General features: G+C 44.5%; 1 protein-coding gene across 1 annotated transcript in view; it reads right to left on the reverse strand.

The window, feature by feature from the left end:
• Positions 1-431: 431 nt before the first annotated feature.
• The window catches only part of LTBP3 (latent transforming growth factor beta binding protein 3), an 83,003-nt gene continuing 67,371 nt past the window's right edge, over positions 432-16,063 (reverse strand). Inside the window, exons 16-25 of the mRNA XM_075569384.1 lie at positions 15,176-15,304; positions 14,655-14,822; positions 14,288-14,371; positions 9,468-9,596; positions 8,237-8,374; positions 6,465-6,605; positions 5,366-5,518; positions 4,305-4,385; positions 2,666-2,797; positions 432-1,702 (exon numbers count right to left, since the gene is read on the reverse strand). Of these exons, the coding sequence (XP_075425499.1) occupies positions 1,551-1,702; positions 2,666-2,797; positions 4,305-4,385; positions 5,366-5,518; positions 6,465-6,605; positions 8,237-8,374; positions 9,468-9,596; positions 14,288-14,371; positions 14,655-14,822; positions 15,176-15,304 (1,307 nt within the window). The 3' untranslated portion in view covers positions 432-1,550. The remainder of the gene's footprint in view (positions 1,703-2,665; positions 2,798-4,304; positions 4,386-5,365; positions 5,519-6,464; positions 6,606-8,236; positions 8,375-9,467; positions 9,597-14,287; positions 14,372-14,654; positions 14,823-15,175; positions 15,305-16,063) is intronic.

Here is a 16,063-nt window from a genome sequence, read left to right on the forward strand (position 1 = left end):
CAAACATATACAGTATGTCAAGATCCCCCCACCAGTCACAACCATGGAACACTCAATGTTAAATGATCGTCCTGCTGCACATCCAGGAATGTAGTTTATATCAGATGTGCACAACAGATTTCAGGGGGGGCTACTCAGCGTGAGGCCTCTGTAAATTCACTTACCAGGCCTCGCGTCCAGGTGTCTCCATGGCGATGGGTGTCAAATGACACCGCGGGTCATGTGACGTGACGTAGAAGCACTGTATGCTGGGTGATAATGGTGAAAGGCAGGGTTGCAGGCCAGTCTAAGACATGCAAATGAGCATACAGTAATATTTCCATTTGCTATATATATAACTTATTCCTCTGACGCACTATTTTTGCAGTTCTTCACGTTCTCTCTCTAATATTAATTATAACATAACATAATAATAATAAATAAAGGCTTTATTTATCTGGAAGATTGTAATTTTTATTTTAATATTAAAAGTCATACAAATAATACACTAAAAAGAAGCAACATAAATATATATATATATATATATATATATATACAGTGTTCGACAAACCTATACATTTGCACGCCCCGGGCGAGTGGATTTAACATCGTGGCGAGCTCCTATTGGGCCAAGCAGCACACGTGTGGTACTAGGTGGCGAGTAGATTTTTTGGTGATTTGTCGACCACTGTATATATATATAAAGAATATCACTTGTGAGCACATTCACATGTGTGTATATATATATATATATATATATATATATATATATATGTATATATATATATGCATATATACATTTATGTATATATATATATATATATATATATATATATATATATATATATATATATATATATACAGTATATATACACACACACACATATATAGGTAAAGAGAACAGAAAGCACTCCAATGTAGAAATCCAAACAGGGCCTGGTGCTAGTCTCATAAGAAAGCAAAAATGTACATTACCATCCAGCAGGGCAGCAGAACAGCAAGGTCTTATGTGGCTGTTATTATATATTTTTTCAGTATATTTACTTCTGAGTGCTGCCTCTTTCTTGCTGTTCTGCTGCCGTGCTGGATGGTAATGTACATATATATACACATATATATATATATATGCAGTGGTTCCTTCGCCCTTGCAGATAGCTGCATAGCGTCGTTATGTCTGTCTGTGTGCTGCAAAGGAGGATATACAGGTATACAGGACTCTTTCCTATAAATATACAGGGGATCTGGGATTTGGAGTGACAGCTCCTGGGTCGGTTCTGTACTAGATTATATACAGCACTGTGGAAATAGTTTGTGGTATATACAAATAAATGATTTTCCACTCCTCTCTCTCAGTCTTTCCTTCCTCTCTTTCCCCCCTTTCTCTCCATCCCTCCCTATCTCTTTCCTCCCTCTCACTCATTCCCTCTTTCTCTCCACACCCTCGCTCTGTCTCTCTCTATAAGTCCTGCTGCCTTTGGTGCTGTGTTTTTGTCTTTGGTCCTCAGCTTGAATGAGGGGAGTGGGAGTGGGGGGGGGGGGGGGGAGGGACGCTGTTGAGTCTGAGCGCGCAGCTATCTCTTCCTCTGCGGAATGCAGATGTGGGGGTGTCGGGAGCGCGTGTAGCCTTGTTTACACACGCATCGGAAGGATCCCTCCGTGTTAATACACCGGCTGTTTTTGCAGAGAGATCCCTGTGGGTTCCTCTGTCTGCATTCATCCAGATCTGGGGGTCAAAAAACAATTATCAATCAGCCAATAATCAAATGGTGATCAATACACAACCATCAATATAATATCAAGAAACCAATAATTAACACACAAGAACCATTTACTGATATACCAATACTCAAATCCCTTATCAATACACCAATAACCATTCAGCAATCAATATACAAGAACCAATCATTTATTAATACACCAATAACTGATCAAAACACAAATAACCAATTATTTATCAATACACAAGAAAGAATCAGTTGTTGATACACCAATAACCATTAACTTATTAATACACAAGAACCAATCACGTATCAATAAACAATAACCAATTACTTATCAATACACCAATATCCAATCACGTATCAATACACAAGAACTAACCATTTATCAATAAAGCAAGAACAAATCACTTGTAATAACACCAATAACCAATTACCAATTCATAAAAAACATTACTAAGCATCAAACAATAACCAATAATATATCAATACACCAATACCCAATCTCTTATCAATACACTAATAACCCACCAATATTCAATACATAAAAACCAATCATTAATCCATAGACAATAACTAATTAGTCATGAATCATCTAAAAATCAGCCATCAATATTCCAATAACCAATTAATGCATGATCAGCAATACCTTATCAATCGGCCAATAATCAAACAGTGACCAATGCACAATAACCAATAATCAGGCATCATTCACCAATGAATAATCTCAATTCTTTTATTGAGAACTATTATTTTAATATCAATAGTATCAATATACAATAACAAATCACTTATCAATACACACTAGCCAATAACTTATTAATACACAATAACCAATCACTTATCAATAAACAATAGCCATTAGCTTATTAATACGCCAATCACTTATCCGTATGCCAATTAAAAATCCTCAATCACTCAGTTGATAACCAAGCCATGATCCATAAGGACGCAGAGCTATAGCTCACCAAGGCAGCGGGTCCTGGTGATATCCAGCTGGAAGCCCCCATGACACTCACATGTGAGCCCATGAGAACCCCTCACACAGAGACCGTTCACACAGGTGCACTCATCAGACTCCTCCTCTGAACTGTCACCACCTGAGAGAGAGAGAGAGAGAGAGATCGTGAGAGGGATGGAAGGGTGTGAGAGAGAGATCGGGAGAGATGGGGATGGGAGGGTGGGAGAAAGAAAGAGAGGGGGAGCGAGAGAGAAAGGGATGGAGAGGGAGAAAGCCAGGGAGAGAAAGGGGTGGGGGGAGGGAGAATGAGGAAGAGAGGGAGAAGAGAGCAATACGAAGACATAGATGCTGGAAATAAGTGAAAGAGTCTCGGAGAGAAAGGGGGACTGAGAAAGCAAAAAAAAAAAAAGAGAGAGAGATGGACACGAGGAAGAGAGAGAGAGGGAGAAAAAGAGAGAGAGGGAAATAGAGAGAGAGAAGGACATGGGGAAGAGGGGGAGAGAGAAAGAGAGAAGGACACTGGGAAGAGGGGGGGATAGAGAGAGAGAGAAGAACACTGGGAAGAGGGGGGGATAGAGAGAGAGAGAAGAACACTGGGAAGAGGGGGGGATAGAGAGAGAGAAGAACACTGGGAAGAGGGGGGGATAGAGAAAGGAGAGCGTGAAGGACACTGGGAATAGAGATGGGGATAGAGAAAGAGGAGAGGACAATGGAAAGAGAGGGGGATAGAGGAGAGAGCATTTTAGGACATTTGGCCACAGCCATTTGACCGCAAACAAATCGTCACCAGCGCTCCGAATCAAGAACTATTCAGCGCGGATCACCTCGCCACCGGTCACCTCGCCGCCTTCCACCATCTTTAACTACCCTCAGATCTCCCCAGCAGGACACCTCATGCGGCTGCCGCTCCGCCTGCATTCCCCGGGAAGTTAAAAAATGTGTTCTGGCTGCTGGTGGCCGCGCTGGTGCTCTGGTGGTGCACGTGCACAAATGCAGTCTGAGCGGTGCAAGGTGCTCTGTGGCTGTGGAGATCCAAGGACAGAGGTGCCCTGCGGCTGTGGAGATCCCAGGACAGAGGTGCCCTGCGGCTGGGGAGATCTGATGACAGAGGTGCCCTGCGGCTGGGGAGATCTGATGACAGAGGTGCCCTGCGGATGTGGAGATCCAAGGACAGAGGTGCCCTGCGGCTGTGGAGATCCAAGGACAGAGGTGCCCTGCGGCTGCGGACATCTGATGACAGTGGTGCCCTGCGGCTGTGGAGATCCCAGGACAGAGGTGCCCTGCGGCTGGGGAGATACAAGGATATTTAAAGATGGCAGTTGGTGGAAGGCAGCGAGGTCACCGGCGGAAAAGATGACCTGCGGTGAGTAGTCCTGGCCAAATGTCCCATTGCAGGAGAGTGAGAGACTGAAGAAGAGGGAGAAGGAGGGATGAAGATTGAGAGAGAGTGGTCTAGCTAGGTAGTGTAGATGTTAGTGAGGGTGTGGTAGTGTAGATGTTAGTGAGGGTGTGGTAGTGTAGATGTTAGTGAGGGTGTGGTAGTGTAGATGTTAGTGAGGGTGTGGTAGTGTAGATATTAGTGAGGGCGGGGTAGTATAGATATTAGTGAGGGTGTAAGAGTGGCGAGCCAGGGGGTATGGCATTACCCCTGCGAGACTTTTTCACGTGGTGGGCACTGGACTCCCAGAAGGAATTGGCCTCGCTGTGAGACACGGAGCACGTCTGGGCTGGGAAATAGATGGGAAAATACCCAAGAGACAGTCACAGGGGCGTATACTGTATACAGGGAACAATCCTTATATAGCACTAGGTATATAGGTTATAGTACACTAGAGTTAGTTACTCCGTCTGGGGGTATTTTAGGCATTATTTACTCCATTCATGTGTCATTTAGACGTATTTGAGGGGATTGTTATCCCTTGTGCTATGTTAGGTATAATTACCTGACACTCGTAACCCAGTGGGGGGCATCCCAGTCTCTATTCCCCTTATTAAGGCTCATTATCAGACACTGTTGCCCCATGAGGGGACACCTTCCGTTCTATTACCCTATTGAGAATCATTACCAGGCACTGTTACTCCTGTATGTAGGTGGAATCTCACTCTCTATTCCCCTGTTACTCTAAGTCTCATAATAAGACAATGTTACCCGAGTAGGTAGAATCTCACTCTCTGTTCCACTATTATCCCACAGTATGACCTCTGCAGGTGAAACACCTCACTCTATTCCCCTATTAAATCTCATTACCAGACACTGTTACCCAGTAAGTGGAATCTCCCTCTCTATTTCCCCTATTAAGGACCATTACCAGACACATCTCCCTCTCTATTACCCTATTCAGTCTCATTACCAGACTCTGTTACTCCAGTAGTTGGAACCTCATTCTTTATTGCTCTTATCTGGGATTATTAACAGACACTGTTACCCCATTAGGGGGACTCTTACTCTCTATTTCTCCTAGTAAGGGTACTAACCGACAATGTTACCCCAGTAGATAGAATTTCTCTCTACCCCCTACTAAGTCTCAACATAAGACACTATTACCTCAGTAGGGAGGATTTCACTCTTACCCCCCACCCCCTGTTAAAGCTCATTACATGACACTGTTACTGCAGTAGGTGGACTTTCTCTATCACCCCTATCAGGGATCATGACCAGAAATTGTCTTCACCAGTCCTCCTGCGGACTCATCTCTTGATCCCTTACCATGCCTGGGTGGGCAGGAAATGCACCTCAGTCCCCACCCCTGCCCCTGCCGGCAGCAGCACTCGGCCAGCGACAGCTGGGACCCCCCCATAGCGCGGGAACAGATCCCGTCCACACCTCGCATTCTCCAGCAGATATCAAGAGCCTCTCGGTCTGTGAGAGAGGAGGGTCTGTTACTGTGTGTGGGTAATGCTATTTTGTAGCAGTATTTCATCTTATGTTGTCACATTGTGTTGTTTCTGCTTTGTACTGTATTTCTGTGTCATGTTACATTGTGCTGCATGATGAATTGTGCTTTGTATTATTTAATAATGTGCTATGTGATATTATTTGGTTGTGTTAACACTGCTTTGTGCTATTGTTTGTTGTATTAAGTTCCACTTTATAGACTTATTTGTGTGTGTTTTAGTGTGTGTTGGGATCTTTGTGTGTCTGTGTGTGTGTCCCGTCCCTCTTTGTGTTAGTTTGTGTGTGTTGTGTCATCTGATTTTGTCTGTAAAAGTCTCTATCTAGTCCTTTGTGTGTGTTAGTGTGTCTGTGTGCTGTGTCATTGAATTGTGTATCAAAATTTGTTTAGTCCCTCTTTACGTGTGTTTTAGTGTGGTTTCATCTGATTGTGAAACTGTGAATGTGTGTGTGTTAATGTCTGTGTGTTGTGTCATCTGATCATGAGTCTGGATATGTTCAGTCTCACTTTGTGTGTTGTGCTGACTGTGTGTTTCTGAATGTGTTTAACCTCTCTTTGTTTGTGCCTGTCTGTGTTAGTGCTTGTTGTCTGACCTGATTGTGTGTCTGCGAATGTTTTCAGGTCCTCTTTGTGTGTGTTAGTGTGCGTCTATGTTGTGCCATCTGATCGTGTGTCTCCAAATGTGTTTAGTTCATCTTTGTATTGGTGTGTTGTATCATCTAACTGTGTCTCCTTCAGTCTGTCCAGTGCCTCTTTGTGTGTGTATGTGTGTTTATGCTGTGTCATCTTATTGTGTTTCTGTGAATATGTTAGTTTCCGCTTTGTCTTTGTGTGAGTTTGTTAGTGTGTGTTTTATGTCATCTGATTGTGTTTGTAAATGTGTTTAGTCCCTCCGTGTGTGTGTTGTGTCACCTGATTGTATGTCTGGGGGGTTACAGTGTCTCCCCAGGGGGTCCAGGCTCCAGGGAAGGGTGCACTCGCAGTGAAAGGAACCCATCGTGTTTACACAACGCCCGTTGCGACACAATCCAGGGTCGCGACACTCGTCAACATCTGCGGGAGAAAGTGAGGGGGGGGGGGTGAGAAGCGGTATTAATGATGCAGTGAAATGGTAATAAAGGAAGCAGAAAGGTATTTGAGGAAGCAGCGAAGGGCTGTTAAGGATGCTGCATAGGGGTATTATTGGGGCAGTAGGCGTATTACGGGGCAGTAGGGGTATTATGGGGGCAGTAGGCGTATTATGGGGGCAGTAGGGGTATTATGGGGGCAGGCATTGAGGGAACAGGACGAGAGTTACAGTGAGGAGATGTAGCACATTCAGGGTCCAAATATTGAGGAAGGAAGTGGAAATGGAAATACAGTGAGGAAGCAATCGAGATACAGTCATGGGGTGACAGAAATACAGTGATGGAGCATCATAAATGCAGTGACGTGTAATAGAGATGCAGTGATGTGTAATGTAGATGCAGTGATGTGTAATACAGATGCAGTGATGTGTAATGTAGATGCAGTGATGTGTAATGTAGATGCAGTGATGTGTAATGTAGATGCAGTGATTTCTAATGTAGATGCAGTGATGTGTAATGTAAGATGCAGTGATGTGTAATACAGATGCAGTGATGTGTAATACAGATGCAGTCATGTGTAATACAGATGCAGTGATATGTAGATGCAGTGATGTGTAATGTAGATGCAATGATGTGTAATGTAGATGCAGTGATGTGTAATGTAGATGCAGTGATGTTTAATACACATGCAGTGATGTGTAATGTAGATGCAGTGATGTTTAATACAGATGTAGTGATGTGTAATAGAGATGCAGTGCTGTGTAATGTAGATGCAGTGATGTGTAATGTAGATGCAGTGATGTGTAATGTAGATGCAGTGATGTGTAATGTAGATGCAGTGATGTGTAATACAGAAGCAGCGATGTGTAATACAGATGCAGCGATGTGTAATACAGATGCAACAATGTGTAATACAGATGCAGTGACGTGTAATGTAGATGCAGTGATGTGTAATAGAGATGCAGTGATGTGTAATACAGATGCAGTGATGTGTAATGTAGATGCAGTGATGTGTAATGTAGATGCAGTGATGTGTAATACAGAAGCAGCGATGTGTAATACAGAAGCAGCGATGTGTAATACAGAAGCAGCGATGTGTAATACAGATGCAGCGATGTGTAATACAGATGCAACAATGTGTAATACAGATGCAGTGATGTGTAATGTAGATGCAGTGATCTGTAATAGAGATGCAGTGATGTGTAATGTAGATGCAGTGATGTGTAATGTAGATGCAGTGATGTGTAATACAGATGCAGTGATGTGTAATGTAGATGCAGTGATGTGTAATACAGATGCAGTGATGTGTAATGTAGATGCAGTGATGTGTAATGTAGATACAGGAATGTGTAATACAGATGCAGTGATGTGTAATACAGATGCAGTGATGTGTAATGTAGATGCAGTGATATGTAATGTAGATGCAGTGATGTGTAATGTAGATACAGGAATGTGTAATACAGATGCAGTGATGTGTAATAGAGAGGCAGTGATGTGTAATGTAGATGCAGTGATGTGCAATGTAGATGTAAGGATGCTGTATGAAGGATGCAGTGCAGAGGTATCAGTGATGCAGTGAGGGGGTGGGGGGATAGGATGGGAGTACTGCACACTCACCCAGCTCAGCATTGGGCAGGCACAGCTTGTGATTGGGGTGGTAGTGGGTGTGCTGGGGGCAGCGGCAGTAGAAGGAGCCCCGAGTGTTGATGCACTGGCCATTCACACAGTTTGATTCATCTACACACTCATCCACATCTGGGGGGAAAGGAGGGGAGACCTTAGGGACAGCAAGAGGTGGGATTGCCTACCTAGCCTGCCCATAATACCCATCTCCATGCATATCTCCTCTAATCCCTCTCACTGCACCTCTTTGCTCTCTAATATTGCTCTTCATGCCCCACTCGTAGCAGCAGTTTGTCTCGTCTCTCCCTCAGCAGTCGCTTTCCTCCACTCCCTTTCAGTAGACTCTCCCTTTCCAATTCCATGCGCTGCATACGTTGCTATTCTCTCCTCCGACATGTGGTCTCCAAGAACTCTCTCACCCATGCACTACAGCAGCCTCTGCCTCCTATCTCCCTCTTCCCTGACAGTCTCCATTGCTTCTTTCTTGGCTGTAATTGTCTCTGCCCGGGACAGGGTGAAATCATTTGTTGATGAGTATGCCTGGGAAACATACCTCTGACTGCTGAAGCCAGCAGTCAGAGGGTTAACCCAGTTAGAGGTATCTGAGCTATCAGGGCTGAATTAAGACAGCTATCAGGCAGCTTGATAAGGAGGTTACTGCTGGTAGTGGCTGTCTGTCTCAGAATACAGAGCTCCTGTCCAGCCTGCTGGATCCAGAAGGATTGCCTGGACTCTCTCTCTCCAAACAGATAAGGAATTGATCTTATTTCTCTATCCCTGAATGTGTTATTTAAAGCTGGTAACCGGTTTAGTCGGCCAGCCCATAGCTAAGCTTATATTGTACAGTTCGCCTCCCTACCGTGGAGTAGGCATTGTTTTTATGTTTTGTTTTTGCCTTAAAGGGACGGTGTGCCTAATGTTTATTTGATTGTGGAAAATAAACCACTGAAATTAAAAACCTTACCCACTGTTTGGGACTCTTACAGTCCCTACCGCAAGGCCGTCCTGTCACACTGCCTATCTCATTTCTCTTCCCACTGGTACATTCTCTTACCAATGCACAACAGCAGTTTATATCCTCCTCTCCTCTCCCTCTATCTCCCCCTTCTCTCATTTCTCTCTCCTCCTCTCCCTTTCTCTCTCTCCCATGCACTGGAGCAGCCTCCTCCTGCTCTCTCCCATGCACTGGAGCAGCCTCTCCCTCCTCTCCCCCTTTCTATCTCACCCATGCACTGGAGCAGCCTTGTATCGTAGTAATAGCCATGTTTGCAGTAGCACTCGTAGCCGGGCTGTGTGTTCACGCACTTCCCCTCCTTGCAGATCTCTTGTCCAAAGAGTTGACACTCATCGATGTCTGTTGAAGAGATCAGTCCTGGTTATGTCTCACCCGTGATCTCTAAACTTCAGGTCACATTCTTGCACCCTCTCTACTCTTCTATCCTGGAACCCTGACATCTGACCGAAGGACATGCCAAGAGAACATTATCCTTCCAGGTGTCCCCCATTCACCTCTGCCCTTCAGGTAATCCTCAGGTCCCCATCCCAAACCTTGACCCAGAGGTCATCACCTTAGCTCCCTCGTGACCTTAGACTCTCAATTCACCTCTAAGATGTTTGGGATGTCCACCCTCTCCACTTGACCTCTGACTCTAAGTCCCTCATGAACCTCTGAGCCTATCACTTTTCCCTCCTGTAATTTATCACCCTCAAGTCATTAATTACCTTTGATCTCTCAAGATAATGGCCATAACCTTTAGGTCATCATCACAACCACGCTATGCGACCTTTGCGTTCAAGGCCTCTTCTTGACCCCTAGGAGGTGCTAGCTCTGCCTAGTTTTACCCACAATGCACACAGATTCTCCTCTCGCCATCTCCAACCCTCAATCCACTTACAGTAACCAGAAGTCACCTAATGACCCCTGGCCTTCAGATCGAACCTCAACTTCAGTATTCAGTAGCTTTCCAACCACAATCTGGTATGATTGACCCCCTTGAGCTTGTGTGTCCTGATCTGTGTGATGGAATTACAGTTTGATTTCAAGTGCTGTGAGGAGTTAGAACCAGGAGTTGGAACAAGGTATAGTATATTGAAATACTGTAAATTGTTAGTACTTATAACTCCATAGTTGCAACAATGAGCCGGATTGAGAATGCCACTCAATGCACATCTTGCCACATGTACTGTATGTGCACTTGGAGCAGCTGTTCCAGGGAGCATACCGCAGTGAGAAGTGTGAGCGGGTGGTCTCTTTAGAGTCAGAGATGGCTGATCTGAAGAGGAAACTTGCAATATTGAGGGACATTGATAATCTTGAAAGGAGTTTAGTGCTCACTAAGCAGGCCCTGGCTGGGACTAGTGGTGTAGATGGTGGAGCTGTGAGTGAGGTACAGGTAGGTAGCTGGGTAACAGTTAGAAGGGGAAGCAGAGGGAAGAGGAAAAGGCTGGCTAGTTCTGAGCTGACCCATCCCAATAGATTTGTCAGATTGGGTGAAGAAATGGCAGGAATGGCAAGGCTGGGGGAGACTGATTCCTCTAGCAGCCAGGGGAATAGTTCCTCCAGCGCAGAGGGAACTCAGGATACTCAGAGAACAAGAAAGATTGTGGTAGTAGGGGACTCCATTATTAGGGAGGTAGATAGGGCAATCTGTTGCCATGACCGCATGAACCGAATAGTTTGTTGTCTCCCGGGGTCTTGAGTTCGGCACATTGCGGACCGGGTAGACAGATTGTGGGGGGTGGGGCTGGGATTGACCCGGCGGTCTTGGTACATGTTGGCTGCAAGCTTAAGGCAAGGACCTCCAAGGTAGTATTTTCTGGAAAACTACCAGTGCCATGCGCTACCGCAGGGAGACAGTCAGAGATCAGGGAGGTTAATGCATGGCTAAGAAAGTGGTGCAGGAAGGAGGGTTTGGGGTTTTTAGAGCACTGGTTTCCTTTTATTGAGAGGTGCTATCTTTATGGTAAGGAGAATGTTAAAAAGGTTGGAGGAGATTTAAAACTAGCATAGATGGGAGGGACAAGAAACAGATAACAAACTAAATAGAATAGATAGGGATGGGGACATAGCAAGGGTCATGGAGGCAAGTGCGAGTTTGACAAGCAGTGAGATACCCATAGTAAATACAGATAATACTAGAAAATTTCTAAAGACTAAACCTAGTGGGCGCAGAAAGGAAGAAGCAGATAAGATAATAGTACAGGCTGAAAAAAACCTTAAATGCTAAAGCAAGAAGCCTGACAGATAAAATGGGGGAGCTTGAATTAATAGCTGCAAGGGAGCAGTATGATATCATAGGCATTACTGAAACACGGTGGGATGAAACTCATGACTGGACAGTTAATTTAGAGGGTTATTCCCTTTTTCGGAAGGCTCGAACAAATTGAAGGGGAGGTGGAGTATGTTTATATGTTAAACCGGATCTAAAACCTATTCTAAGGGAAGATGTTTATGAAGGGAATGATGAAAATGTAGAGACTTTGTGGATAGAAATTAGCAGTGGAGGTAAAAGTACAAAGAAACTATTTGTAGGGATATGCTATAAACCACCAAATATCTGTGAGATTGTGGAAGCTAAAATACTTTAGCAAATGGAGAAGGCATCAAAACTGGGTCATGTTTGCATAATGGGTGATCTTAGTTATCCAGACATAGAGTGGGGCAATGAGATCTTACCACGAAAGGGAACAGGTTTTTGGGGGTGCTTAAAGACAATTACATGACTCAAATTATTGAAGAACCAACCAGCAGAGGGGCAGTTCTGGGTTTGGTAATATTAAACAATGTAGAAGTAATAACAAATATTCAAGTCCGGGAACTGATCAAAAACTGATCAAAAACCTTATTATACGGGGTCAACAAAGACTTTACATTTTAGAAAGGCAGATTTGAATAAATTGAGGAATAATCTGCAAGTAATACACTGGGATGATGTTTTTGCAGGAAAAATGTAGAAGATAAATGGGCAGTCTTTAAAACATTGTTAGAAAAGCACACTTATCAGTGTATACCCTTGGGTAATAAGTATAAAAGAGACAAATCTAAACCCGGGACTTTTCCCCATGCGTACCCCTGCCTACTCTCCTCGGCGCCTCGCGCAAAAACCCTCCCCCCCCCCCGCGTCAAATGACGCACGGGGTCATGTGACATCATATTGCCATGGTAATGTGACATTACGTGACCCCATGGCGCCATTTGATGCCGGGTTAACATGACGACACGTCGCTGGAAGAGAAGTGTGTTATGGAGGCTTCGCACGGTGGAGAGCGCGAGACCTCTATAACTGCCGCGCCCCCCCAGAAAATCTAGCTCACCCCAGTTTGCGCACCCCTGGTCTAAACCAATGTGGCTAAATTAACAGGTAGGGGAGGAAATGGACAAGAAGAGGAAGGCGTTTAGATTCTTTAAGTCAGAAGGGACAGAGACATCGTATCAGAATTATAAGGAATGTAACAAAAAATGCGAAAGGGCAATAAAATGAGCAAAAATGAAAAAAGGATTGCAATAGAAAGTAAGATCAACCCTAAAAAGTTCTTTAAGTACCTTAATAACAAAAAAATAAGAAAAGAAAATATAGGACCCTTTCAGTGTGAGATGGGTAGGCAGATTAATGGAGATTGGCATCGAGATCAAAGTCTCCATCTTTGCTGATGATACTACATTGTGTAAGGTAGTAGAATCAGAGCATGATGTAATTTCTCTTCAGAAGGACTTGGAGAGATTGGAAACTTGGGCAGGTAAATGGCAGGTGAGGTTTAATACAGATAAATGTAAGGTTATGCATTTAGGAAACAAGAATGAACAGGTCATTTACAAATGAAATGGGGATAAATTAGGAGAATCGATGATGGAGAAGGATTTAGGAGTGCTTGTAGACAGCAGGCTTAGCAATAGTGCCCAAAGTCATGCAGTAGCTGCAAAGGCAAACAAGATCTTATCTTGCATTAAACAGGCAATGTGATGGCGGATACAATAGATGTGTTATAAAAAAAGGTTGGACATCTTTTTAGAAAGGAAAGGTATACAGGGATATACCAAATAAGTAAACATGGGAAAGATGTTGCTCCAGGGAGTAAAACACAAAAATAGAGACTAGCATGAATGAAAAGATCCAGAGGAGGCTCACATATGAAAAAATATTATCTTTATTGGATCATAAGAGATCCCCAACACAAAATGCGTATTATATTGTGTTGGGGATCTCTTATGATCCAATAAAGGTAATATTTTTACATATGTGAGCCTCCTCTGGACCTTTTCATGTATGCTTAGGCAGTGCCCTGCTAGTCTCTATGTCTGTGTATTACTCTCCTCCCTGGCAGACTGGCCACCTTACTTCCACAATGAACACCAGGATGGACAGGACTATTGGAGACCCACAAAGTGAGCTTTCTGTGGATTATATTATATGCTGGACTTTTATACTGGTTCTGGGGAAATGTTTACTGTGCCATATTGGCTATTTGTGTTTGGCCATCAGCAAGACTAGGCACCAGTTTCCTCTCCCTTATTCATGGGACATTAATACCATTATCCATACTGGAGAAGGAGGTTATTGTGGATTTCGTTCATGATATATGTGGACGCAGTTGCTTTTTGAAGCACCCGATCTATCTTGCTATTGATACAGGGAGTAATCTGATTGCCAATTATTGGAGTCAGAAAGGAATTTATTTTTCCCTTATGAGATATCATTGGATAATGTGTCACTGGGGTTTTTTGTTTGCTTCCTCTGGATCAATAAGGAAGTATAGATATAGGATAAAGTATCTGTCGTCTAAATGTAGCATAGGTTGAACTTGACGGACGAATGTCTTTTTTCAACCTCATTTACTATGTAACTATGTAACTATGTAACTCCAGTGCCCTATGAACCCTTCCAGAATTCTTCCTTGTGACCTCTAACACCTCACCGCCAGCCATGACCCCCAGTGTTTTCAAGTTGCCCGTCTTATGACCTTTGACTTTTCTCTGCCCTTGACCCAAACACTCACCCTCACTGGCCCTAGAAAGCAGACACTGACCCCTGACCTTTGATCTCTTACCTCGGTAGGTGGGGAGTCCGTAACTCATGATGTCAAGGTCAACAATGAATCCAACTCCATCCGGACAGAGTGAGAGGAACTCAACTGAGGAAGAGAGAGGGAGAGAGAGGGAGGGATATAGAGAGAGAGAGAAGGAAAGAGACAGAAACAGAAGGTAAAAGATAGTGAGAAAGGGATGGGAGAGAGACAGCTAGGGAGAAAGAGAAAGTTAGGGAGAGACATCCAGTGAGAGAGGAAGAGAGAGGATCAAAGCAAAATAGAGAGATGAGCTACAAGAGTGACAGCCAGACTGAGAGAAACAGTCAGAAAAGGTGCATTAGAGATAGATCATCTGAGGGTGCCTGGGGCTGTAGTTGCCCTGGAGTACCTGAGCTATGCACTGGGCAGGGGTAGATCTCACAGTGGTCCCCCCATCCTGCCCCTAAGGAGCAGCAGCATTGCTCCCGAGTGACATTGACAGCAAGGACACTATCACAGAAGAGAGAGTCATCCAAACTGAGGAAGCAGTCTCTGTGATCCAAGCCCCGGGGTATCTCTGAGAGAGAGAGGGAGAGAGGAGGAGATGGCGGATGGGAGGGAGGGAGAGAGAGGGAGGAGAAGGAGACAGAGAAAGATGGTTGGGGGGAGAGAAGGAGAGAGCGATAGTGGGGGGGGGAGAGAAGGAGGCGAGACAAGGAGACAGAGAGGGAGGGAGAATGAGAGAAAGAGAGGGGGAGAGGAAGAGGGGGGAAGGGAGAGAGACGGGGGAGGAGACAAAGAGAGAGGGTGGGGGTAGAAGGAGACAGGGGGTGGGAGGTGGGAAGAGACATCAGTAAGAGACAATAGTACACGGTTCCTGTTGGGTGTCACCATCACTCAGTGACATTCCCCATTTCTTTCCCCACTCACCCTCACATCTCTTCCTGTCCTCACTGGGCATGTACCCGCTGTCACACACGCACACGTATGACCCCTCCACGTTCTCACACGTCCCGTGAGGGAAGCAGAGATCAGACCTGAGGGAACACTCATCTATATCTGAGAGAGATGGAGATGTGACTAGGGGTGATAGATAGGGGAGAAAATATATAGATAGGTAGACAGACAGACAAGAGATATGCAATATATAGATATATATACACAAGGTGGGTATCAAGGACTTAACCTGCCCGACCAACCACAGTGACATGTTTATTAAAGACAGGCTCCCTGGGCAATGCCTGTTAACAGTAGATAAGACCATAAGACACTGAGTGGTCGTAACGTCATGCAGAGGAGTGTGGGTATGGATAGTCCGGGAATGACAGACACACACACACAGACAGACAGAATGTGGGAGTGAATGACAGACACACACACACAGACAGACAGAATGTGGGAGTGAATGACAGACACACACACATAGACAGACAGAATGTGGGAGTGAATGACAGACACACACACATAGACAGACAGACAGAATGTGGGAGTGAATGACACACACACACACAGACATACAGACAGACAGAATGTGGGAGTGAATGACAGACACACACACATAGACAGACATACAGAATGTGGGAGTGAATGATAGACACACACACATAGACAGACAGACAGAATGTGTGAGTGAATGACAGACACACACACAGACAGACAGACAGAATGTGGGAGTGAATGAGACACACACACACAGACAGACAGACAGAATGTGGGAGTGAATGACAGACACACACACATAGACATACAGAATGTGGGAGTGAATGACAGACACACACACATAGACAGACAGGCAGAATGTGGGAGTGAATGACAGAC

The sequence above is a fragment of the Ascaphus truei genome, chromosome 14 (assembly GCF_040206685.1).
Source record: "Ascaphus truei isolate aAscTru1 chromosome 14, aAscTru1.hap1, whole genome shotgun sequence".
NCBI lineage: Eukaryota > Metazoa > Chordata > Amphibia > Anura > Ascaphidae > Ascaphus > Ascaphus truei.